Raw genomic sequence first — 19,111 nt, 5'->3', positions numbered from 1 at the left:
CTCTCTCTCTCATTCCCCTGGGTCTCTCTCTCTCTCATTCCCCTGGGTCTCTCTCTCTCTCATTCCCCTGGGTCTCTCTCTCTCTCATTCCCCTGGGTCTCTCTCTCTCTCATTCCCCTGGGTCTCTCTCTCTCTCTCATTCCCCTGGGTCTCTCTCTCTCTCTCATTCCCCTGGGTCTCTCTCTCTCTCTCTCATTCCCCTGGGTCTCTCTCTCTCTCTCTCATTCCCCTGGGTCTCTCTCTCTCTCTCATTCCCCTGGGTCTCTCTCTCTCTCTCATTCCCCTGGGTCTCTCTCTCTCTCTCATTCCCCTGGGTCTCTCTCTCTCTCTCATTCCCCTGGGTCTCTCTCTCTCTCTCATTCCCCTGGGTCTCTCTCTCTCTCTCATTCCCCTGGGTCTCTCTCTCTCTCTCATTCCCCTGGGTCTCTCTCTCTCTCTCATTCCCCTGGGTCTCTCTCTCTCTCTCATTCCCCTGGGTCTCTCTCTCTCTCTCATTCCCCTGGGTCTCTCTCTCTCTCTCATTCCCCTGGGTCTCTCTCTCTCTCTCATTCCCCTGGGTCTCTCTCTCTCTCTCATTCCCCTGGGTCTCTCTCTCTCTCTCATTCCCCTGGGTCTCTCTCTCTCTCTCATTCCCCTGGGTCTCTCTCTCTCTCTCATTCCCCTGGGTCTCTCTCTCTCTCTCATTCCCCTGGGTCTCTCTCTCTCTCTCATTCCCCTGGGTCTCTCTCTCTCTCTCATTCCCCTGGGTCTCTCTCTCTCTCTCATTCCCCTGGGTCTCTCTCTCTCTCTCATTCCCCTGGGTCTCTCTCTCTCTCTCATTCCCCTGGGTCTCTCTCTCTCTCTCATTCCCCTGGGTCTCTCTCTCTCTCTCATTCCCCTGGGTCTCTCTCTCTCTCTCATTCCCCTGGGTCTCTCTCTCTCTCTCATTCCCCTGGGTCTCTCTCTCTCTCTCTCATTCCCCTGGGTCTCTCTCTCTCTCTCATTCCCCTGGGTCTCTCTCTCTCTCTCTCATTCCCCTGGGTCTCTCTCTCTCTCTCATTCCCCTGGGTCTCTCTCTCTCTCTCATTCCCCTGGGTCTCTCTCTCTCTCTCATTCCCCTGGGTCTCTCTCTCTCTCTCATTCCCCTGGGTCTCTCTCTCTCTCTCATTCCCCTGGGTCTCTCTCTCTCTCTCATTCCCCTGGGTCTCTCTCTCTCTCTCTCATTCCCCTGGGTCTCTCTCTCTCTCTCTCATTCCCCTGGGTCTCTCTCTCTCTCTCATTCCCCTGGGTCTCTCTCTCTCTCTCATTCCCCTGGGTCTCTCTCTCTCTCTCATTCCCCTGGGTCTCTCTCTCTCTCTCTCATTCCCCTGGGTCTCTCTCTCTCTCTCATTCCCCTGGGTCTCTCTCTCTCTCTCATTCCCCTGGGTCTCTCTCTCTCTCTCATTCCCCTGGGTCTCTCTCTCTCTCTCATTCCCCTGGGTCTCTCTCTCTCTCTCATTCCCCTGGGTCTCTCTCTCTCTCTCTCATTCCCCTGGGTCTCTCTCTCTCTCTCATTCCCCTGGGTCTCTCTCTCTCTCTCATTCCCCTGGGTCTCTCTCTCTCTCTCTCATTCCCCTGGGTCTCTCTCTCTCTCTCTCATTCCCCTGGGTCTCTCTCTCTCTCTCTCTCTCTCTCTCATTCCCCGGGTCTCTCTCTCTCTCTCTCTCTCATTCCCCTGGGTCTCTCTCTCTCTCTCTCTCTCTCTCTCATTCCCCGGGTCTCTCTCTCTCTCTCTCTCTCATTCCCCTGGGTCTCTCTCTCTCTCTCTCTCTCTCTCATTCCCCTGGGTCTCTCTCTCTCTCTCTCTCTCTCATTCCCCTGGGTCTCTCTCTCTCTCTCTCTCTCTCTCTCTCTCTCATTCCCCTGGGTCTCTCTCTCTCTCTCATTCCCTCTCTCTCATTCCCCTGGGTCTCTCTCTCTCTCTCATTCCCCTGGGTCTCTCTCTCTCTCTCATTCCCCTGGGTCTCTCTCTCTCTCTCTCTCTCTCTCTCTCATTCCCCGGGTCTCTCTCTCTCTCTCTCTCATTCCCCTGGGTCTCTCTCTCTCTCTCTCTCTCTCTCTCTCTCATTCCCCTGGGTCTCTCTCTCTCTCTCATTCCCCTGGGTCTCTCTCTCTCTCTCATTCCCCTGGGTCTCTCTCTCTCTCTCATTCCCCTGGGTCTCTCTCTCTCTCTCATTCCCCTGGGTCTCTCTCTCTCTCTCTCATTCCCCTGGGTCTCTCTCTCTCTCTCATTCCCCTGGGTCTCTCTCTCTCTCTCATTCCCCTGGGTCTCTCTCTCTCTCTCATTCCCCTGGGTCTCTCTCTCTCTCTCATTCCCCTGGGTCTCTCTCTCTCTCTCATTCCCCTGGGTCTCTCTCTCTCTCTCATTCCCCTGGGTCTCTCTCTCTCTCTCATTCCCCTGGGTCTCTCTCTCTCTCTCTCATTCCCCTGGGTCTCTCTCTCTCTCTCTCATTCCCCTGGGTCTCTCTCTCTCTCTCATTCCCCTGGGTCTCTCTCTCTCTCTCATTCCCCTGGGTCTCTCTCTCTCTCTCATTCCCCTGGGTCTCTCTCTCTCTCTCATTCCCCTGGGTCTCTCTCTCTCTCTCTCATTCCCCTGGGTCTCTCTCTCTCTCTCATTCCCCTGGGTCTCTCTCTCTCTCTCATTCCCCTGGGTCTCTCTCTCTCTCTCATTCCCCTGGGTCTCTCTCTCTCTCTCTCATTCCCCTGGGTCTCTCTCTCTCTCTCATTCCCCTGGGTCTCTCTCTCTCTCTCTCATTCCCCTGGGTCTCTCTCTCTCTCTCTCATTCCCCTGGGTCTCTCTCTCTCTCTCTCTCTCTCTCTCTCATTCCCCGGGTCTCTCTCTCTCTCTCTCTCTCATTCCCCTGGGTCTCTCTCTCTCTCTCTCTCTCTCTCATTCCCCTGGGTCTCTCTCTCTCTCTCTCATTCCCCTGGGTCTCTCTCTCTCTCTCTCTCTCTCTCATTCCCCTGGGTCTCTCTCTCTCTCTCTCTCATTCCCCTGGGTCTCTCTCTCTCTCTCTCTCATTCCCTCTCTCTCATTCCCCTGGGTCTCTCTCTCTCTCTCATTCCCCTGGGTCTCTCTCTCTCTCTCTCATTCCCCTGGGTCTCTCTCTCTCTCTCTCTCTCTCTCTCTCATTCCCCGGGTCTCTCTCTCTCTCTCTCTCATTCCCCTGGGTCTCTCTCTCTCTCTCTCTCTCTCTCTCTCTCTCATTCCCCTGGGTCTCTCTCTCTCTCTCATTCCCCTGGGTCTCTCTCTCTCTCTCTCTCTCATTCCCCTGGGTCTCTCTCTCTCTCTCTCTCTCTCTCTCTCATTCCCCTGGGTCTCTCTCTCTCTCTCTCTCTCTCTCTCTCTCATTCCCCTGGGTCTCTCTCTCTCTCTCTCTCTCTCTCTCATTCCCCTGGGTCTCTCTCTCTCTCTCTCTCTCATTCCCCTGGGTCTCTCTCTCTCTCTCTCTCTCTCTCTCTCTCATTCCCCTGGGTCTCTCTCTCTCTCTCATTCCCCTGGGTCTCTCTCTCTCTCTCTCTCTCTCTCATTCCCCTGGGTCTCTCTCTCTCTCTCTCTCTCTCTCATTCCCCTGGGTCTCTCTCTCTCTCTCATTCCCCTGGGTCTCTCTCTCTCTCTCTCTCTCTCTCATTCCCCTGGGTCTCTCTCTCTCTCTCTCTCTCTCTCTCTCATTCCCCTGGGTCTCTCTCTCTCTCTCATTCCCCTGGGTCTCTCTCTCTCTCTCTCTCTCTCATTCCCCTGGGTCTCTCTCTCTCTTTCCCCTGGGTCTCTCTCTCTCTCTCTCTCTCTCTCTCATTCCCCTGGGTCTCTCTCTCTCTCTCTCTCTCTCTCATTCCCCGGGTCTCTCTCTCTCTCTCTCTCTCTCTCATTCCCCTGGGTCTCTCTCTCTCTCTCTCTCTCTCATTCCCCTGGGTCTCTCTCTCTCTCTCTCTCTCTCTCTCTCTCATTCCCCGGGTCTCTCTCTCTCTCTCTCTCTCTCTCATTCCCCTGGGTCTCTCTCTCTCTCTCTCTCTCTCTCATTCCCCGGGGTCTCTCTCTCTCTCTCTCATTCCCCTGGGTCTCTCTCTCTCTCTTATTCCCCTGGGGTCTCTCTCTCTCTCTCTCTCATTCCCCCGGGGTCTCTCTCTCTCTCTCATTCCCCCGGGTCTGTCTCTCTCTCATTCCCCGTGTTTCACACAATTACCACGTTTCTCACATGTTGAGGGAAGGTACTGAGGGTTACAGAACCAAGGCGGGTAGATGGAGTTAAGATACAGATCAGTCATGAGCTAATTGAATGTCAGAACAGGCTCGAGGGGCTGAATGGCCTCCTCCTGTTCCTCTGTGTCAACTGAGTTAATGCAGTGAATCTGCAAGGGGTAACTACAGCTGGTGGGGAGGGTGTAGGGCTGTTTGGCAGCTCACAGAAATCTAACCTATGGTTACTAACATCTCATGCAGTCAAAAACGTTCAGTTCTGGGTGCCTCCTGCTCCGATTGTCCGATGAGGCAGGGCGGATGGTCACAGCTCTCATTCGGCTAAACAGCTTTGGATTCTGATCACATTTATCCTACGTTACTACACTTCCAAAGTACTTCATTGGCTGTAAAGTCTGGTGGTCATGAAAGGCGCTATAGAAACGCAAGTCTTTCTTTAACCGAGTCACAACGATAAAACGGGCAACTGTTAAATCCGCATGTCTCCCGTTTTACAATCGACACTCACGGCCCAGTCAGAGTGCCAAATGTGGGCACACCAACTTGCATTTATATAGCGCCTTTAACATAGTAAAATATCCCAAGGTGCTTCACAAGAGTGATTTACCCACGGGACAAATTGCCACTGAAATACGTAAGGATATATTAGGACAGGTGACCAAAAGCTTGGTCAAAGAGCTAGCTTTTAACGAGCGACTTAAAGTAGGCGAGAGAGGCGGAGAGGTTTAAGGAGGGAATTCCAGAGCTTGGGGCCCAGGCAGCTGAAGGCACGGCCGTCGATGGTGGAGGGGAGATGCACAAGAGGCCAGAAGTGGAGGAGTGTAGAGATCTCGACGGGTTGTGGGGCCGGAGCAGGTTACAGAGATGGGGAGGGGGGGGGCGCGAGGCCATGGAGGGATTTAAACACACGGATTGAGAATTTTCAAAGCGAGGCGTTAGAGACCGTGGGGCAGTGTCAGTCATTGGCCATTGTACCTTGGGCCTCTGGCCGCCAGGGAGCGCGACCCACCTTCACTTTGCGACGCTGCTCGCCAAAGACGCCTTCTCTTCCAATGCCGCCATCGCCAGCTTCAGCTGCTCTTTAACTTGGCCGAGTTCACGTTCCATCCGCACCTTCATGACATTCAGCTCCACGTAAATATCATTGTACCTGTCCGTCGCATACTTCTTATCCTGCAAGGGAAATACAGCAACAAAATCACCATCGTTCATGGACGCAGGAAGACTGCAGGGCGAGGCCGGTGGTGCCATCCAGAGTCCTCTCCGCAACACAACAAATAGGAGCGGGAGTAGGCCATTCGGCCCCTCGAGCCTGCTCCGCCATTCAATAAGATCATGGCTGATCTGATCTTGGCCTCAACTCCACTCCCTTGCCCGCTCCCCTTAACCCTTAATTCCCTTATCGCTCAAAAATCTGTCCATCTCCACCTTAAATATATTCAATGACCCAGCCTCCACAGCTCTCTGGGGCAGAGAATTCCACAGATTCACGAGAAGAAATTCCTCCTCATCTCTGTTTTAAATGGGCGCCCCCTTATTCTGAAACTATGCCCCCTCGTTCTAGATTCCCCCACGAGGGGAAACATCTACCCTGCCAAGCCCTCTCGGAATCTTATACGTTTCAATAAGATCGCCTCTCATTCTTCTAAACTCCAAAGAGTACAGGCCCAACCTGCTCCACCTTTCTTCATAAGACAACCCCTTTATCTCAGGAATCAACCTCGTGAATCTTCTCTGAACTGCCTCCAATGCAAGTACATCCCTCCTTAAATAAGGAGACCAAAACTGAACGCAGTACTCCAGGTGTGGTCTCACCAACATCCTGTACAGTTGTAGCAGGACTTCTCTGCTTTTATACTCTATCCCCCTAGCAATAAAGGCCAACATTCCATTGGTCTTCCTGATCACTTGCTGTACCTGCAGACTAACTTTTTGTGTTTCATGCACAAGGACCCCCAGGTCCCTCTGTACTGTAACATTTTGTAACCTCTCCCCATTTAAATAATAATTTGCTTTATTATTTTTCCTACCACAGAGCTCATGCTCAGGCAGGGCGCAACAGGTTCAGCACGAGCTGCACTCACCCACTGCATGGACTGAAGCTCGTCCCTCAGGCACTGCGTCTCCTTCCTCAGGTTCTGCACCTCATTCTCCTTGACCCGCAGCAACACCTGAGGACGTGCACACAGAGAGCGGTGAGGTCACATGTCAGACACACACTCCCAACAGCAGGCACTCGCCTGAAAAACGGCCAGATTCGAACTTCATTGCACAGAACTCCCAGAAATGTGTCAACGACCAGGATCCGATCGAGGGTTTCGGGGGGTTTATATATAAAGTAACGGATACCCAGGAGTGAGTTACAGGCTGGAATCTAATCAGGGGTTCGGGGGGGGGGGTATATATATATATATATAGAACAACAGATACCCAGGAGTGAGTTACAGGCTGGAATCTAATCAGGGGTTCGTGGGTTTATATATAGAATGACAGATACCCGGGAGTGAGTTACAGGCTAGAATCAAATCGAGTGGTTCGGGGGGTTTATAAATTTAACAGATACCCGGAAGTGAGTTACAGGCTGGAATCTAATCGAGTGGTTCGGGGGGTTTATATATAGAACAGCAGATACCCGGAAGTGAGTTACAGGCTAGAATCTAATCGAGTGGTTCGGGGGGTTTATAAATTTAACAGATACCCGGAAGTGAGTTACAGGCTGGAATCTAATCGAGTGGTTCGGGGGGTTTATATATAGAACAGCAGATACCCGGAAGTGAGTTACAGGCTAGAATCTAATCGAGTGGTTCGGGGGGTTTATAGATAGAATAACCAATACCCAGGAGTGAGTTACAGGTTATAATCTAATCGAGGGGTTTGGGAGGTTATATACTGTATAATCAATACCCAGGAGTGAGCTACAGGCTGGAATCTAATCGAGTGGTTTGGGGGGTTTATAGATAGAATAACCAATACCCAGGAGTGAGTTACAGGTTATAATCTAATCGAGGGGTTTGGGAGGTTATATCCTGTATAATCAATACGCAGGAGTGAGCTATAGGCTGGAATCTAATCGATGAGTATGGGGGGGGTTATATACTGTATAATCAATACCTAGGAGTGAGCTACAGATTAGAAATTCGAGATCATGTATAGTAGAACAATAACTACTAGGCTCAGCATTGAAGCACTGACCACACTCGACCAGCTCCGCTGGGCGGGCCACATTGTTCGCATGCCTGACACAAGACTCCCAAAGCAAGCGCTCTACTTGGAACTCCTTCACGGCAAGCAAGCCCCAGGTGGGCAGAGGAAATGTTTCAAGGACACCCTCAAAGCCTCCCTGATAAAATACAACATCCCCACCGACACCTGGGAGTCCCTGGCCAAAGACCACCCTAAGTGGAGGAAGAGCATCCGGGAGGGCACTGAGCACCTCGAGTCTCGTCGCCGAGAGCATGCAGAAATCAAGCGCAGGCAGCGGAAGGAGCGTGCGGCAAACCAGACTCCCCACCCACCCTTTCCTTCAACCACTGTCTGTCCCACCTGTGACAGAGACTGTAATTCCCGTATTGGACTGTACAGTCCCCTGAGAACTCACTTTTACAGTGGAAGCAAGTGTTCCTCGATTCCGAGGGACTGCCTATGATGATGATGACTAGGCTCAGTGTCAAATTTTGTCTGATAACGCTGCTGTGAATCGCCCTTGGGATGTTTTACTACGTTAAAGGCGCTGTTTGGTTGTTGGCAAGTTGTTGCTCGAATCGAAGCGAGGGGTTTGGATGGTGTACAGATGGAAATAGCTCCAGCCCTCTGGCGATGCACAGCGCTCCCTCAGCACTACACTGGAGAGTCAGCCTAGATTATGCACTCAATCCGGGATTGAGGCTTGGGCCAGACTGTTACCCACACTGTCGACCCAAGCTGATGGTGTTCTTTATTAAGGTTATCATCTTCAGCAAATAAACCAGCTGAATTGAAGCACGAACCCAGCACACGGGAATCGGTGGAAACCGTACACTGAAGGAATCCTGTGTTGCATGGGTGGTTTGAGAGATACGGCTGACAGCATGTTGGACTTCTCCGAGTGGCTCAGAGGTTAATCAAAGGTCATGGGCTTGAGTTCCACCGGTTAATCATGTTAACCTTTTATGGCTGCATGTAGTCACAGCACTATTCCCGCTTGAATGGAGATGACTGGGTAACTGCGTCATTGGCCAGCACTCTCGGCTCGGAGTCAGAAGGCTGTGGGTTCGAGTCCCACTCCCAAGACTAGAGCACGTAATCCTGGATGATGCCCCAGTGCAGTGCTGAGGGAGCGCAGCACTGTCGGAGGTGCCGTCTTTCGGATGAGACGTTAAACTGAGGCCCTGTCTGCTCTCTCAGGTGGACGTAAAAGATCCCGCGGCACTATCTCGAAGAAGAGCAGGGGAGTTATCCCCAGTGTCCTGGGGCCAATATTTATCCTTCAATCAACATCACAAAAACATATTATCTGGTCATTCTCATATTGCTGTTTGTGGGAGCTTGCTGTGCGCAAAATTGGTTGCAGCGTTTCCCACATTGCAACAGTGGCTACATTCCAAATGTACTTCATTGGCTGAAAAACATTGTGGGATGTTCTGAGGGGGTGAAACCAGCTATATCGATGCAAGTCTTTCTTTCGTTTTAATTCCCCCTGGAGACAGACGGCATTGCTTTCAGTGACTGGGATCGGTTTTGCACACATCACTTGTATTCTGTAATGATATCCCATTCACTGCATTGTGCTGCTTTTATCGGGAGACACTGCTGCAGGTTTGGTCATTTGCTGTTGTTCACAGAGACGCCATTAGACAGACTCTGTTTGCTGAGTAAATAGGCTGTAGAAAAGAGACTGATTGCTCGGAGTCCTGCAGTAAGTCCTGCCCCGCCTCCCTCCCATTGGCTGGCACGGTGGTGTTCATAGACACTCTGAACATTTAAATACAGCGAACGGGCAAGAAGAGAGTGACTGGGGAGATCCAGTAAAAGAGTTAGCACCAGTTCAATGGGCTGAATGGCCGACCTCCATTTGTGCTGTAACTTTTACACCAGGTTAATGAGATTCCATAATTTAGACACACCTGAAAATGAATTACAGGCTGGAGTCTAATCGACGGGTTCAGGGGGTTTATATATATATATTGAATAACAGAAACCTGGGAATGAATTACAGGCTGGATTCTAATCGAGGGTTCAGGGGGTTTATATATATAAAATCTAATTGATACTTCAGTGCAAAGGGAGTGCTGCAGGTGCTGTATTTTGGCTTGATGGACTGTGAGACAAGTTTCCTTCAAGACTGACATTTCAATGCAATTGTCCACAATAAGCCCATGGGTAGATACAAGTGGGTAGGGCAGAGTAACCGACAGGCATACTGAAGGTATTTCCGTGAAAATGTGGAGAATTGTTCTGTGGCCGAAAGTTAAGTTGGAGGCCACCCGAGGATCAGAAATGGACTTTAGCCCAGGAGAGGGAATTTCTGGCCAGGACCCACACAGCAGCAAAATATACCAGTAGGACAGTCATAGACTCAGCAGGTAACAGTAGCAATGGGGAAATGGACTGTAAACAACACAAATTCCTTTCAAAGAGCAACTGAATAGAAGATCAGAGTCACAGCAGCTAACTGAGTCTTACAGTGCAGTCCAGTGGAGTAGCATAGTATAAATGGCAGAGAAATCCAGGAATAGGGAAGTCAAATTTGAGCAAAATTCCAGGGATCCCCCATGAAAACAAAGAGCAATTGGGGTCAGGGGATAGGCACTGGGCACGGTATCTCCATAAACATCTCCGCCTCGCTACCTTTCTCTCCTTAGGGGGATCAAGGGGTATGGTGAGAAAGCAGGAATGGGGTACTGAAGTTGCATGTTCAGCCATGAACTCATTGAATGGCGGTGCAGGTTAGAAGGGCCGAATGGCCTACTCCTGCACCTATTTTCTATGTTTCTATAACAGAAACCTGGGAATGAATTCCAGGCTGGATTCTAATCGAGGGTTCGGGTGGTTTACATAGAACAACAGATACCCGGGAGTGAGTTACAGGCTGGATTCTAATCGAGGGTTCGGGTGGTTTACATAGAACAACAGATACCCGGGAGTGAGTTACAGGCTGGATTCTAATCGAGGGTTCGGGTGGTTTACATCGAACAACAGATACCCGGGAGTGAGTTACAGGCTGGAATCTAATCGAGGGTTCGGGTGGTTTACATAGAACAACAGATACCCGGGAGTGAGTTACAGGCTGGATTCTAATCGAGGGTTCGGGTGGTTTACATAGAACAACAGATACCCGGGAGTGAGTTACAGGCTGGAATCCGACGAGCTGAACGAATAAACCCTGAAGAGACCGTGAGCTTCTGAATCCCGCGGGCGAGTTGTAGCCCGAACCTCCCTGCTATCCGTAATTCATTGTCCATGTGTGCCGTTGTGGGTGGGCACCGAGCACAGGCTCAGATACCAAGCGGGGAAGGAGCGAGAGTCACGGGAAGGAGTTACAGGGGCGGCAGCACGAACTCACTAAATTCTCAGCCGAGGCCCCGGTCATTAATACAAGGCGCTGGTCGGGAAAGCTAATGTAGGTCCCTTGCAGTCAGAATCAGGTGAATTCATAATAAGGAACAAGGAAATGGCAGACCAATTGAACAAATACTTTGGTTCTGTCTTCACTAAGAAAGACACGAATAACCTCAAAAAAAACTAGGGGACTGAGGGTCTAGTGAGAATGAGGAACTGAGGGAAATCCTTATTAGTCAGGAAATGTGGTAAGGAAATTGATGCGATTGAAGGGCAATAAATCCCTAGGGCCTGATAGTCTGCATCCCAGAGTACTTAAGGAAGTGGCCCTAGAAATAGTGGATGCATTGGTGATCATTTTCTAACATTCTATAGACTCTGGATCAGTTCCTATGGATTGGAGGGTAGCTCATGTAACCCCACTTTTTTTAAAAAGGAGAGAGAGAGAAAAAACGGAATTATAGACCGGTTAGCCTGACATCGGTAGTGTTGGAATCAATTATTAAAGATGTAATAGCAGCACCTTTGGAAAGCAATGACTTGATCGGTCCAAGTCAGCATAGATTTATGAAAGGGAAATCATGCTTGACAAATCTTCTAGAATTTTTTGAGGATGTAACTAGTAGACTGGATAAGGGAGAACCAGTGGATGTGGTGTATTAGGACTTTCAAAAGGCTTTTGACAAGGTCTCACACAAGAGATTAGTGTGCAAAATTAAGGCACATGGTATTGGGGGTAATGTATTGACATAGAGAACTGGTTGGCGGGCAGGAAGCAAAGAGTGGGAATAAACGGGTCCTTTTCAGAATGGCAGGCAGTGACTAGTGGGGTACTGCAAGGTTCAGTGCTGGGATCCCAGCTATTTACAATATATATTAATGATTTGACGAAGGAATTGAATGTAATATCTCCAAGTTTGCAGATGACACTAAGCTGGGTGGCAGTGTGAGCTGTGAGGAGGATGCTAAGAGGCTGCAGAGTGACTTGGACAGGTTAGGTGAATGGGCAAATGCATGGTAGATGCAATATAATGTGAATAAGTGTGAGGTTATCCACTTTGGTGGCAAAAACAGGAAGGCAGATTATCATCTGAATGGTGACAGATTAGTAAAAGGGGAGGAGCAACAAGACCTGGGTGTCATGGTCCATCAGTCATTGAAAGTTGGCATGCAGGTGCAGCAGGCGGTTAAGAAAGCAAATGGCATGTTGGCCTTCATAGCGAGGGGATTTGAGTATAGGAGCAGGGAGGTCATGCTGCAGTTGTACAGGGCCTTGGTGAGACCACACCTTGAGTATTGTGTACAGTTTTGGTCTCCTAATCTGAGGAAGGACATTCTTGCTATTGAGGGAGTGCAGTGAAGGTTCACCAGACTGATTCCCGGGATGGCAGGACTGACATATGAAGAAAGACTGGATCGACTAGGCTTATATTCACTGGACTTTAGAAACACATAAAATTCTGACGCGATTGGACAGATTAGATGCAGGAAGAATGTTCCCGATGTTGGGGAAGTCCAGAACCAGGGGTCACAGTCTAAGGATAAGGGGTAAGCCATTTAGGACCGAGATGAGGAGAAACTTTTTCACTCAGAGAATTGTGAACCTGTGGAATTCTCTGCCACAGGAAGTTGTTGAGTCCAGTTCGTTAGATATATTCAAAAGGGAGTTAGATGTGGCCCTTACGGCTAAAGGGATCAAGGGGAATGGAAAGAAGGCAGGAGTGGGGTACTGAAGTGATCATATTGTATGTTGGTGCAAGCTCGAAGGGCCGAATGGCCTGCTCCTGCATCTATTTTCTATGTTTCTGTGTTTCCTGAGTGTCGGCAGTGGGAGGAGCTGGTTTAACACCATCGGGTAATCATTAACTGGATCACCTCGGGTCTGCCCCTGCCTTCCTGGTACAGCTGCTGTACTTTATCACTGTTGCACCATCCACATATCAGCTTGGCTGAGCATTTGTGCAGTGGATTGTGGGTTTAATGGCCATAAACCCAAGATAGTCACTAATAAATCGAATAAAGAGTTCAGGAGCAACTTCTTTACCCAGAGAGCGATGGGAATGTGGAACTCGCTACCACAGGGAGTGGTTAAGGCGAATAGCATAGAGACATTTAAGGGGAAGCTGGATAAATACATGAGGGAGAAAGGGATAGAAGGATATTTTATTGGAACAGGAGGAGGCCATTCATCCCCCTCGAGCCTGTTCTGCTGTTCAATTAGATTAAGACAGATCTGCATCTTATCGCCACCTACCCGCTTCAGTTCCATAATCCTTGCCGAAAAAAATATCAATTAATTCCTGTTTAAAATTTTCAATTGACCTTGATGGGGTGGGATGAAGAGGGCTGGGAGGAGGCTGGTGTGGAGCATAAACCCTGGCACGGAGCATAAACCCTGGCACGGACCGGTTGGGCCGAACGGCCTGTTTCTGTGCTGTACATTCTGTGTAACTCTGTGTCAGCGCCACAGCAGACTGGAGTCAACGCTGTGTTACCAGAGCTGTGTGTTTGTGGGGACAGTTTGGACCGTGTCCCAGTAACATTGTATAAACCACCTTCCATAGATAGGCCTGCTGTCCCTACACATTGCGGGCTGGCCTTGTGTGTGAACTATCTAGGCTGGGGACAATCTAGCCCAAGAGTAAATAAGGAGAAATGGTTTCCAGTGGCAGGAGGGTCAGTAACCAGAGGAGACAGGCATAAGGTCATGGGCAAAAATACCAGAGGGGGAGATGAGGAGAATTTTTATAACGCAGCGAGTTGTGATCTGGAACGCGCTGCCTGAAAGGGCGGTGGAAGCAGATTCAATCGTATCTTTCAAACGGGGATTGGATAAATACTGCAGGGCTGTGGGGAAAGGGCCGGGGAGAAGTGGGCCGAATTGGTCAGTGCTTGCAATGAGCCGGCACAGGAATGGTCTCCTTCTATGCTGTATCATTCTAGGAACACCAGGAACGCCACGCTATACTCCTGATCCCTTCGACACCTGCTGACTGTGTGCACACATCAAAGCTACTCAGTAGAATTTATCCTAAGACGCAAGTTTTCTTTTATTGAAGCGAGAATTTGCAGAGAACGAGTCCTTAATCATAACTGGTCCTTTATTAGTGAGGCAACGTGGCAAATAATTTTGAGCCTCCTAGTCCTTCAATAATCCAGCTTGAATGGAGTGGCACCTCATCAGAGTGACGTGGACAGGAAGTCTAACTGCACTCAATCACAGTCGTTATATTAACAGCCTGCCCGTTTCAAAGGCAACCGAGCTTCAACCATAATCTGTATTTAGCATTCCAAGGTCTGGAATAATGAAAAAACGCAATAGGCTGTAAGTATCGACATTTCGACCCTCCCCCGGGTGGGTTTTGCGTCTTATCTAACACTTATTTGGCATGAGGAATACCTCGATTCCCACACCAAGTGGAAAGGTGCACCTGAGGAATCAACGCAACCCATTTGGGTCCGGGCCCCAAGTCATCAACAAAGTCCTCTTTGAAGCTCGAAGTAGTCTCAGGGCCGGTGGATGGGATTCCCTCCCACTTGGCCCGTCACACCAATACAAAGGAATTTGTTAGAGAGACAGCCGCTCTAGGGTTGCCAACGCCCCAGCGCTGGCCAGCATAGATTTACCAGGACACCTGGACTCCAAGGGTTAAATCACGAGGAGAGATTGCACAAAGTAGGGCTGCACCCCACTCCAGGGACTTGAGCACAAAAATCCAGGCTGACACTCCAGTGCAGTGCTGAGGGAGCGCTGCACTGTCAGAGGTGCCGTCTTTCAGATGAGACGTTAAACCCAGGCCCTGCCTGCTCTCTCAGGTGGATGTAAAAGATCCCACGGCCACTATTTCGAAAGAAGAGCAGGGGAGTTATCCCCGGTGTCCTGGTGGCCAATATTTATCCCTCAACCAACATCACGACAACAGATTCTCTGGTTATTATCACACTGCTGTTTGTGGGAGCTTGTTGTGCGCAAATTGGTTGCCATGTTTCCGACATTACACTTCAAAAGTACTTCATTGGCTGTAAAGTGCTTTGAGATGTTAGATGGTCGTGAAAGGCGCTATATAAATGCAAGTCTTTCTTTCTTTGCATTCCCTAAAATTTAGGGGTGATCTAGTCGAAGTTTTCAAAATATACTGACAGGGAACTGACAGGGTAGATAGAGAGAAACTATTTCTGCTGGTTGGGAAGTCTGGGACTAGGGAAAATAACCTAAAAATTAGAGCCAGACCTTTCAGGAGTGAAATTAGGAAACACTTCTACATACAAAGGGTGGTAGAAGTTTGGAATTCTCTTTTGCAAACCGCAATCGATGCTAAGTCAATTGTTAATTTTAAATCAGAGATTGATACGTTCTGAACAGTAAACTAAGAAATAGGAACAGGAGTAGGGCATACTCCTTGGGCCTGCTCCGCCTTTCAGTAAGATCATGGCTGGTCTGATCTTGGCCTCAACTCCACTCCTCTGCCTGTTCCTCACAACCTTCGACTCCACTAACCAAAGGTATTAAGGGATACGGGGCAAAGGCGGGTATATGGAGTTAGGTCGCAGATCAGCCATGATCTCATTGAATGGCGGAACGGGCTCGAGGGGCTGAATGGCCTCCTCCTGCTCCTATTTTCTATGTTTCCTATGAATCTCCAGGAATTGAAGATTCATCTCCAGAACACTGTTGCAAGCAACACGGGAGAAAAATCCTCAGGCATTGTGTTTCATTTCTTTCATTTTCTTTGAACACTTTTCTTTGGTTATAAAAATATTGGAGGCAAACAAAAAGGTGTTTGACTGACAGTCAAGAATCATCCAATCGGGTCTGTCGCTTTCCAATAGGGTGAGCGTGAGTGCAGGCTGACCAATGGGGGGGGGGGGGGGGGGGGGAGCAGCGTGGGGGCAGGCTGACCAATGGGGGGAGCGTGGGGGCAGGCTGACCAATGGGGGGAGCGTGGGGGCAGGCTGACCAATGGGGGGAGCGTGGGGGCAGGCTGACCAATGGGGGGAGCGTGGGGGCAGGCTGACCAATGGGGGGAGCGTGGGGGCAGGCTGACCAATGGGGGGAGCGTGGGGGCAGGCTGACCAATGGGGGGAGCGTGGGGGCAGGCTGACCAATGGGGGGAGCGTGGGGGCAGGCTGACCAATGGGGGGAGCGTGGGGGCAGGCTGACCAATGGGGGGAGCGTGGGGGCAGGCTGACCAATGGGGGGAGCGTGGGGGCAGGCTGACCAATGGGGGGAGCGTGGGGGCAGGCTGACCAATGGGGGGAGCGTGGGGGCAGGCTGACCAATGGGGGGAGCGTGGGGGCAGGCTGACCAATGGGGGGAGCGTGGGGGCAGGCTGACCAATGGGGGGAGCGTGGGGGCAGGCTGACCAATGGGGGGAGCGTGGGGGCAGGCTGACCAATGGGAGGGAGCGATGGGGGCAGGCTGACCAATGGGGGGAGCGTGGGGGCAGGCTGACCAATGGGGGGAGCGTGGGGGCAGGCTGACCAATGGGGGGAGTGTGGGGGCAGGCTGACCAATGGGGGGAGCATGGGGGCAGGCTGACCAATGGGGGGAGCGTGGGGGCAGGCTGACCAATGGGGGGAGCGTGGGGGCAGGCTGACCAATGGGGGGAGCGTGGGGGCGGGGCGCCACGAGGATGGAGATGTGGAGCAACCAATGAGGGGGAGCGCGGCGGGTGAAGGCAGTAGGTCATGTGATGAAATCTCCAGGAATGCCCGGCCTCCATTTTAAAACCGTCTCGGCCCAGCTACTAATTCAGAACAAAATTGACAATAGAAATATTCTTGTAATTTGAAACACGGATGGACTTGGGCTGTTTCAGCGACATTACGCTGAGTCCCATCACCTGTTCCGATTGCTACAAATGGACAGTACTATGAGGAGCAGAGAGACCTCCTGGTGTTCTGGCAAACAGTTCCCCCTTCACCAATGCCACCAAAAACACAGATTAAACTAGCCAATCACCTCTGCTGCTTGTGAGATCTTGCTGCGCCAAGATGGTTGACGCAACAACACTTACTGTTGTGTATTCACTGTGCAGTGCTACAGGATCACAGAATGATATACAGCACAGAGGGAGGCCATTCGGCCCATCATGCGTGTGCTCTTTGAAGGAGCGATCCCATTAGATCCACTCCCCCGCTCTGTTCGCACAGCCCTGCAAATCGTTCCCCTTTGAGTCCAATTCCCTTTGACTGAGAGACATGATACAATGTGATATAAATATGGCTATTTGCAATTTGATGGTTTGGTGATCCAGCACGTTTGGTGCACATTTATAAGCTGGCTCTGCAGTGCTCTGCATGGTACCTTCAAAGGCCCTTTGAACCCGGGCGGGTCAGTCACTGGGTCATTACAACTATGCTTTTAACCCTTTGCTTACCGCTGGGCTCTGTAACCCCAGTCAGTTTAAGCAGAAATACTCAAATCAGTATGAGGGAATTCAGTGACGTGGAGAGACTAGAGAAACTGGGGTTTGTTCTCCTTAGAGCAGAGAAGGTTGAGGGGGAGATTTAATGGAGGTGTTCAAAATTATGAAGGGTTTTGATAAAGTGGACAGGGAGGAACTGTTTCCCCTGGCAGGACGGCCGGTAACCAGAGGGCACAGATTTGACATAAAAAAGCCAGCAGGGTGCGGGGGAGATGAGAATGATTTTACGCAGCGAGATGTTGTGATCTGGAGCGTGCTGCCTGAAAGGGCGATGAGGGCAGATTCAATACTGACTATTAAAAGAGAAAAAAAGAAAAAAATTACAGGCCGGTGGGGAAAGAGCGGAGGGAGTGGGACTAATTGGATCACTCTTTCAGAGAGTCGGCACAGGCTCGATAGGCCGAATGGCCTCCTTCTGTGCTGCCTCGCTCTAACGTGAAGAAAAAAAGGCAACTAATTGTAAAATAGAGAGAACTTGCATCATACAATTCCTTTCACAACTTCAGGACGTCATAAAGCGCTTTACAGTCAAAGATGTACTTGCTGCACTGTGGTTACTCGTGTACTGTAGGAAACAGGGCATCCAAATTGTGCATAGCAAGATCCCACAGGCAGTAAAGGATCAGATCATCTGTTTTAGGTGTTGATTAAGGAGATTTACCAGGATGTTGCCGGGACTGGAAAATTTAGCCAAGAGGAAAGATTGGATAGGCTATGGTTGTTTTCGTTGGAACAGAGGAGGCTGAGGGGAAACCTGATTGAGGTGTATAAAATTATGAGGGGCCTAGATAGAGAGGATAGGACGGACCTGTTTCCCTTAGCAGAGGGGTCAACAACCAGAGGGCATAGATTTAAAGTAATTGGGGGGAGGTTTTAGAGGGGATTTGAGGGGAAATTTCTTCACCCAGAGGGTGGTGGGGGTCTGGAACTCACTGCCCGAAAGGGTGGTAGAGGCAGATACCCTCACCACATTTAAAAAGCACTTGGACCGAAGAGCCGTAACCTACAGGGCTACGGACCAAGAGCTGGAAAGTGGGATTAGGCTGGGTAGCTCTTTGTCGGCTGGCATGGATACGATGGGCCGAAATAGCCTCCTTCCTGCCTGTAAATTTCTATGATTCTATAAATATTGGCCAGGACACCGGGGATAATTCCCCTGCTCTAATTTGAAATAGTGCCATGGGATCTTTAACATCCATCTGAGAGAACAGACGGGGCCTCGGTTTAACGTCTCGTCCAAAAGACGGCACCTCCGACAGTGCAGCGCTCCCTCAGTACTGCCTAGTGCCAGCCTAGATTATTGAGTTCTTCTCTCTGGAATGGGGCCGACATAAGAACATAAGAAATAGGAGCAAGGAGTAGGCCATATGGCCCCTCGAGCCTGTTCCGCCATTTAATACAATCTTGTCTGATCCGATCATGGACTCAGGTCCACTTCCCTGCCTACTCCCCATATTCCCTTATCGGTTAAAAAAACGATCTATCTCTGCCTTAAATTTATTCAATGTCCCAGTTTCCACAGCTCTCTGAGGCAGCGAATTCCACAGATTTACAATCCTCAGAAGAAATTTCTCCTCATCTCTGTTTTAAATGGGCGGCCCCTTATTCTAAGATCGTGCCCTCTAGTTCTACTCACCCCCATCAGTGGAAACATCCTCTCTGCATCCACCTTGTCAAGCCCCCTCATAATCTTATACGTTTCGATAAGATCATCTCTCATTCTTCTGAATTCCAATGAGTAGAGGCCCAACCTACTCAACCTTTCCTCATAAGTCAACGCACTCATCTCCAGAATCAACCTAGTGAACCTTCTCTCAACTGCCTCCAAAGCAAGTATATCCTTTCATAAATATGGAAACCAAAACTGAACGCAGTATTCCAAGTGTGGCCTCACCAATACCTTATGTAGCTGTAGCAAGACTTCTCTGCT

The 19,111-nt window shown here is 50.2% G+C and overlaps 1 protein-coding gene across 7 annotated transcripts in view; it reads right to left on the bottom strand.

Annotated features, from left to right (window-relative positions):
* triobpb (TRIO and F-actin binding protein b) overlaps positions 1 to 19,111 on the bottom strand; it is a 162,250-nt gene that overhangs the window by 21,663 nt on the left and 121,476 nt on the right. For 6 of the 7 annotated variants that reach the window (XM_070861613.1, XM_070861612.1, XM_070861615.1 and 3 more), the window contains exons 13-14: positions 6,301 to 6,387; positions 5,226 to 5,389 (exon numbers count right to left, since the gene is read on the bottom strand). In XM_070861613.1, coding sequence (XP_070717714.1) covers positions 5,228 to 5,389; positions 6,301 to 6,387 — 249 coding nt within the window. In that variant the 3' untranslated portion in view covers positions 5,226 to 5,227. Of the gene's footprint in view, positions 1 to 5,191; positions 5,390 to 6,300; positions 6,388 to 19,111 lie in introns of all 7 variants that reach the window. The other variant, XM_070861614.1, reaches the window with a different exon arrangement.

This window comes from Pristiophorus japonicus, chromosome 19 (assembly GCF_044704955.1).
Source record: "Pristiophorus japonicus isolate sPriJap1 chromosome 19, sPriJap1.hap1, whole genome shotgun sequence".
In the NCBI taxonomy this organism is placed as follows: Eukaryota; Metazoa; Chordata; class Chondrichthyes; family Pristiophoridae; genus Pristiophorus; species Pristiophorus japonicus.
The sequence above is the reverse complement of the archived record's forward strand: the minus strand, read 5'-3'. Positions and strand labels throughout refer to the sequence as shown.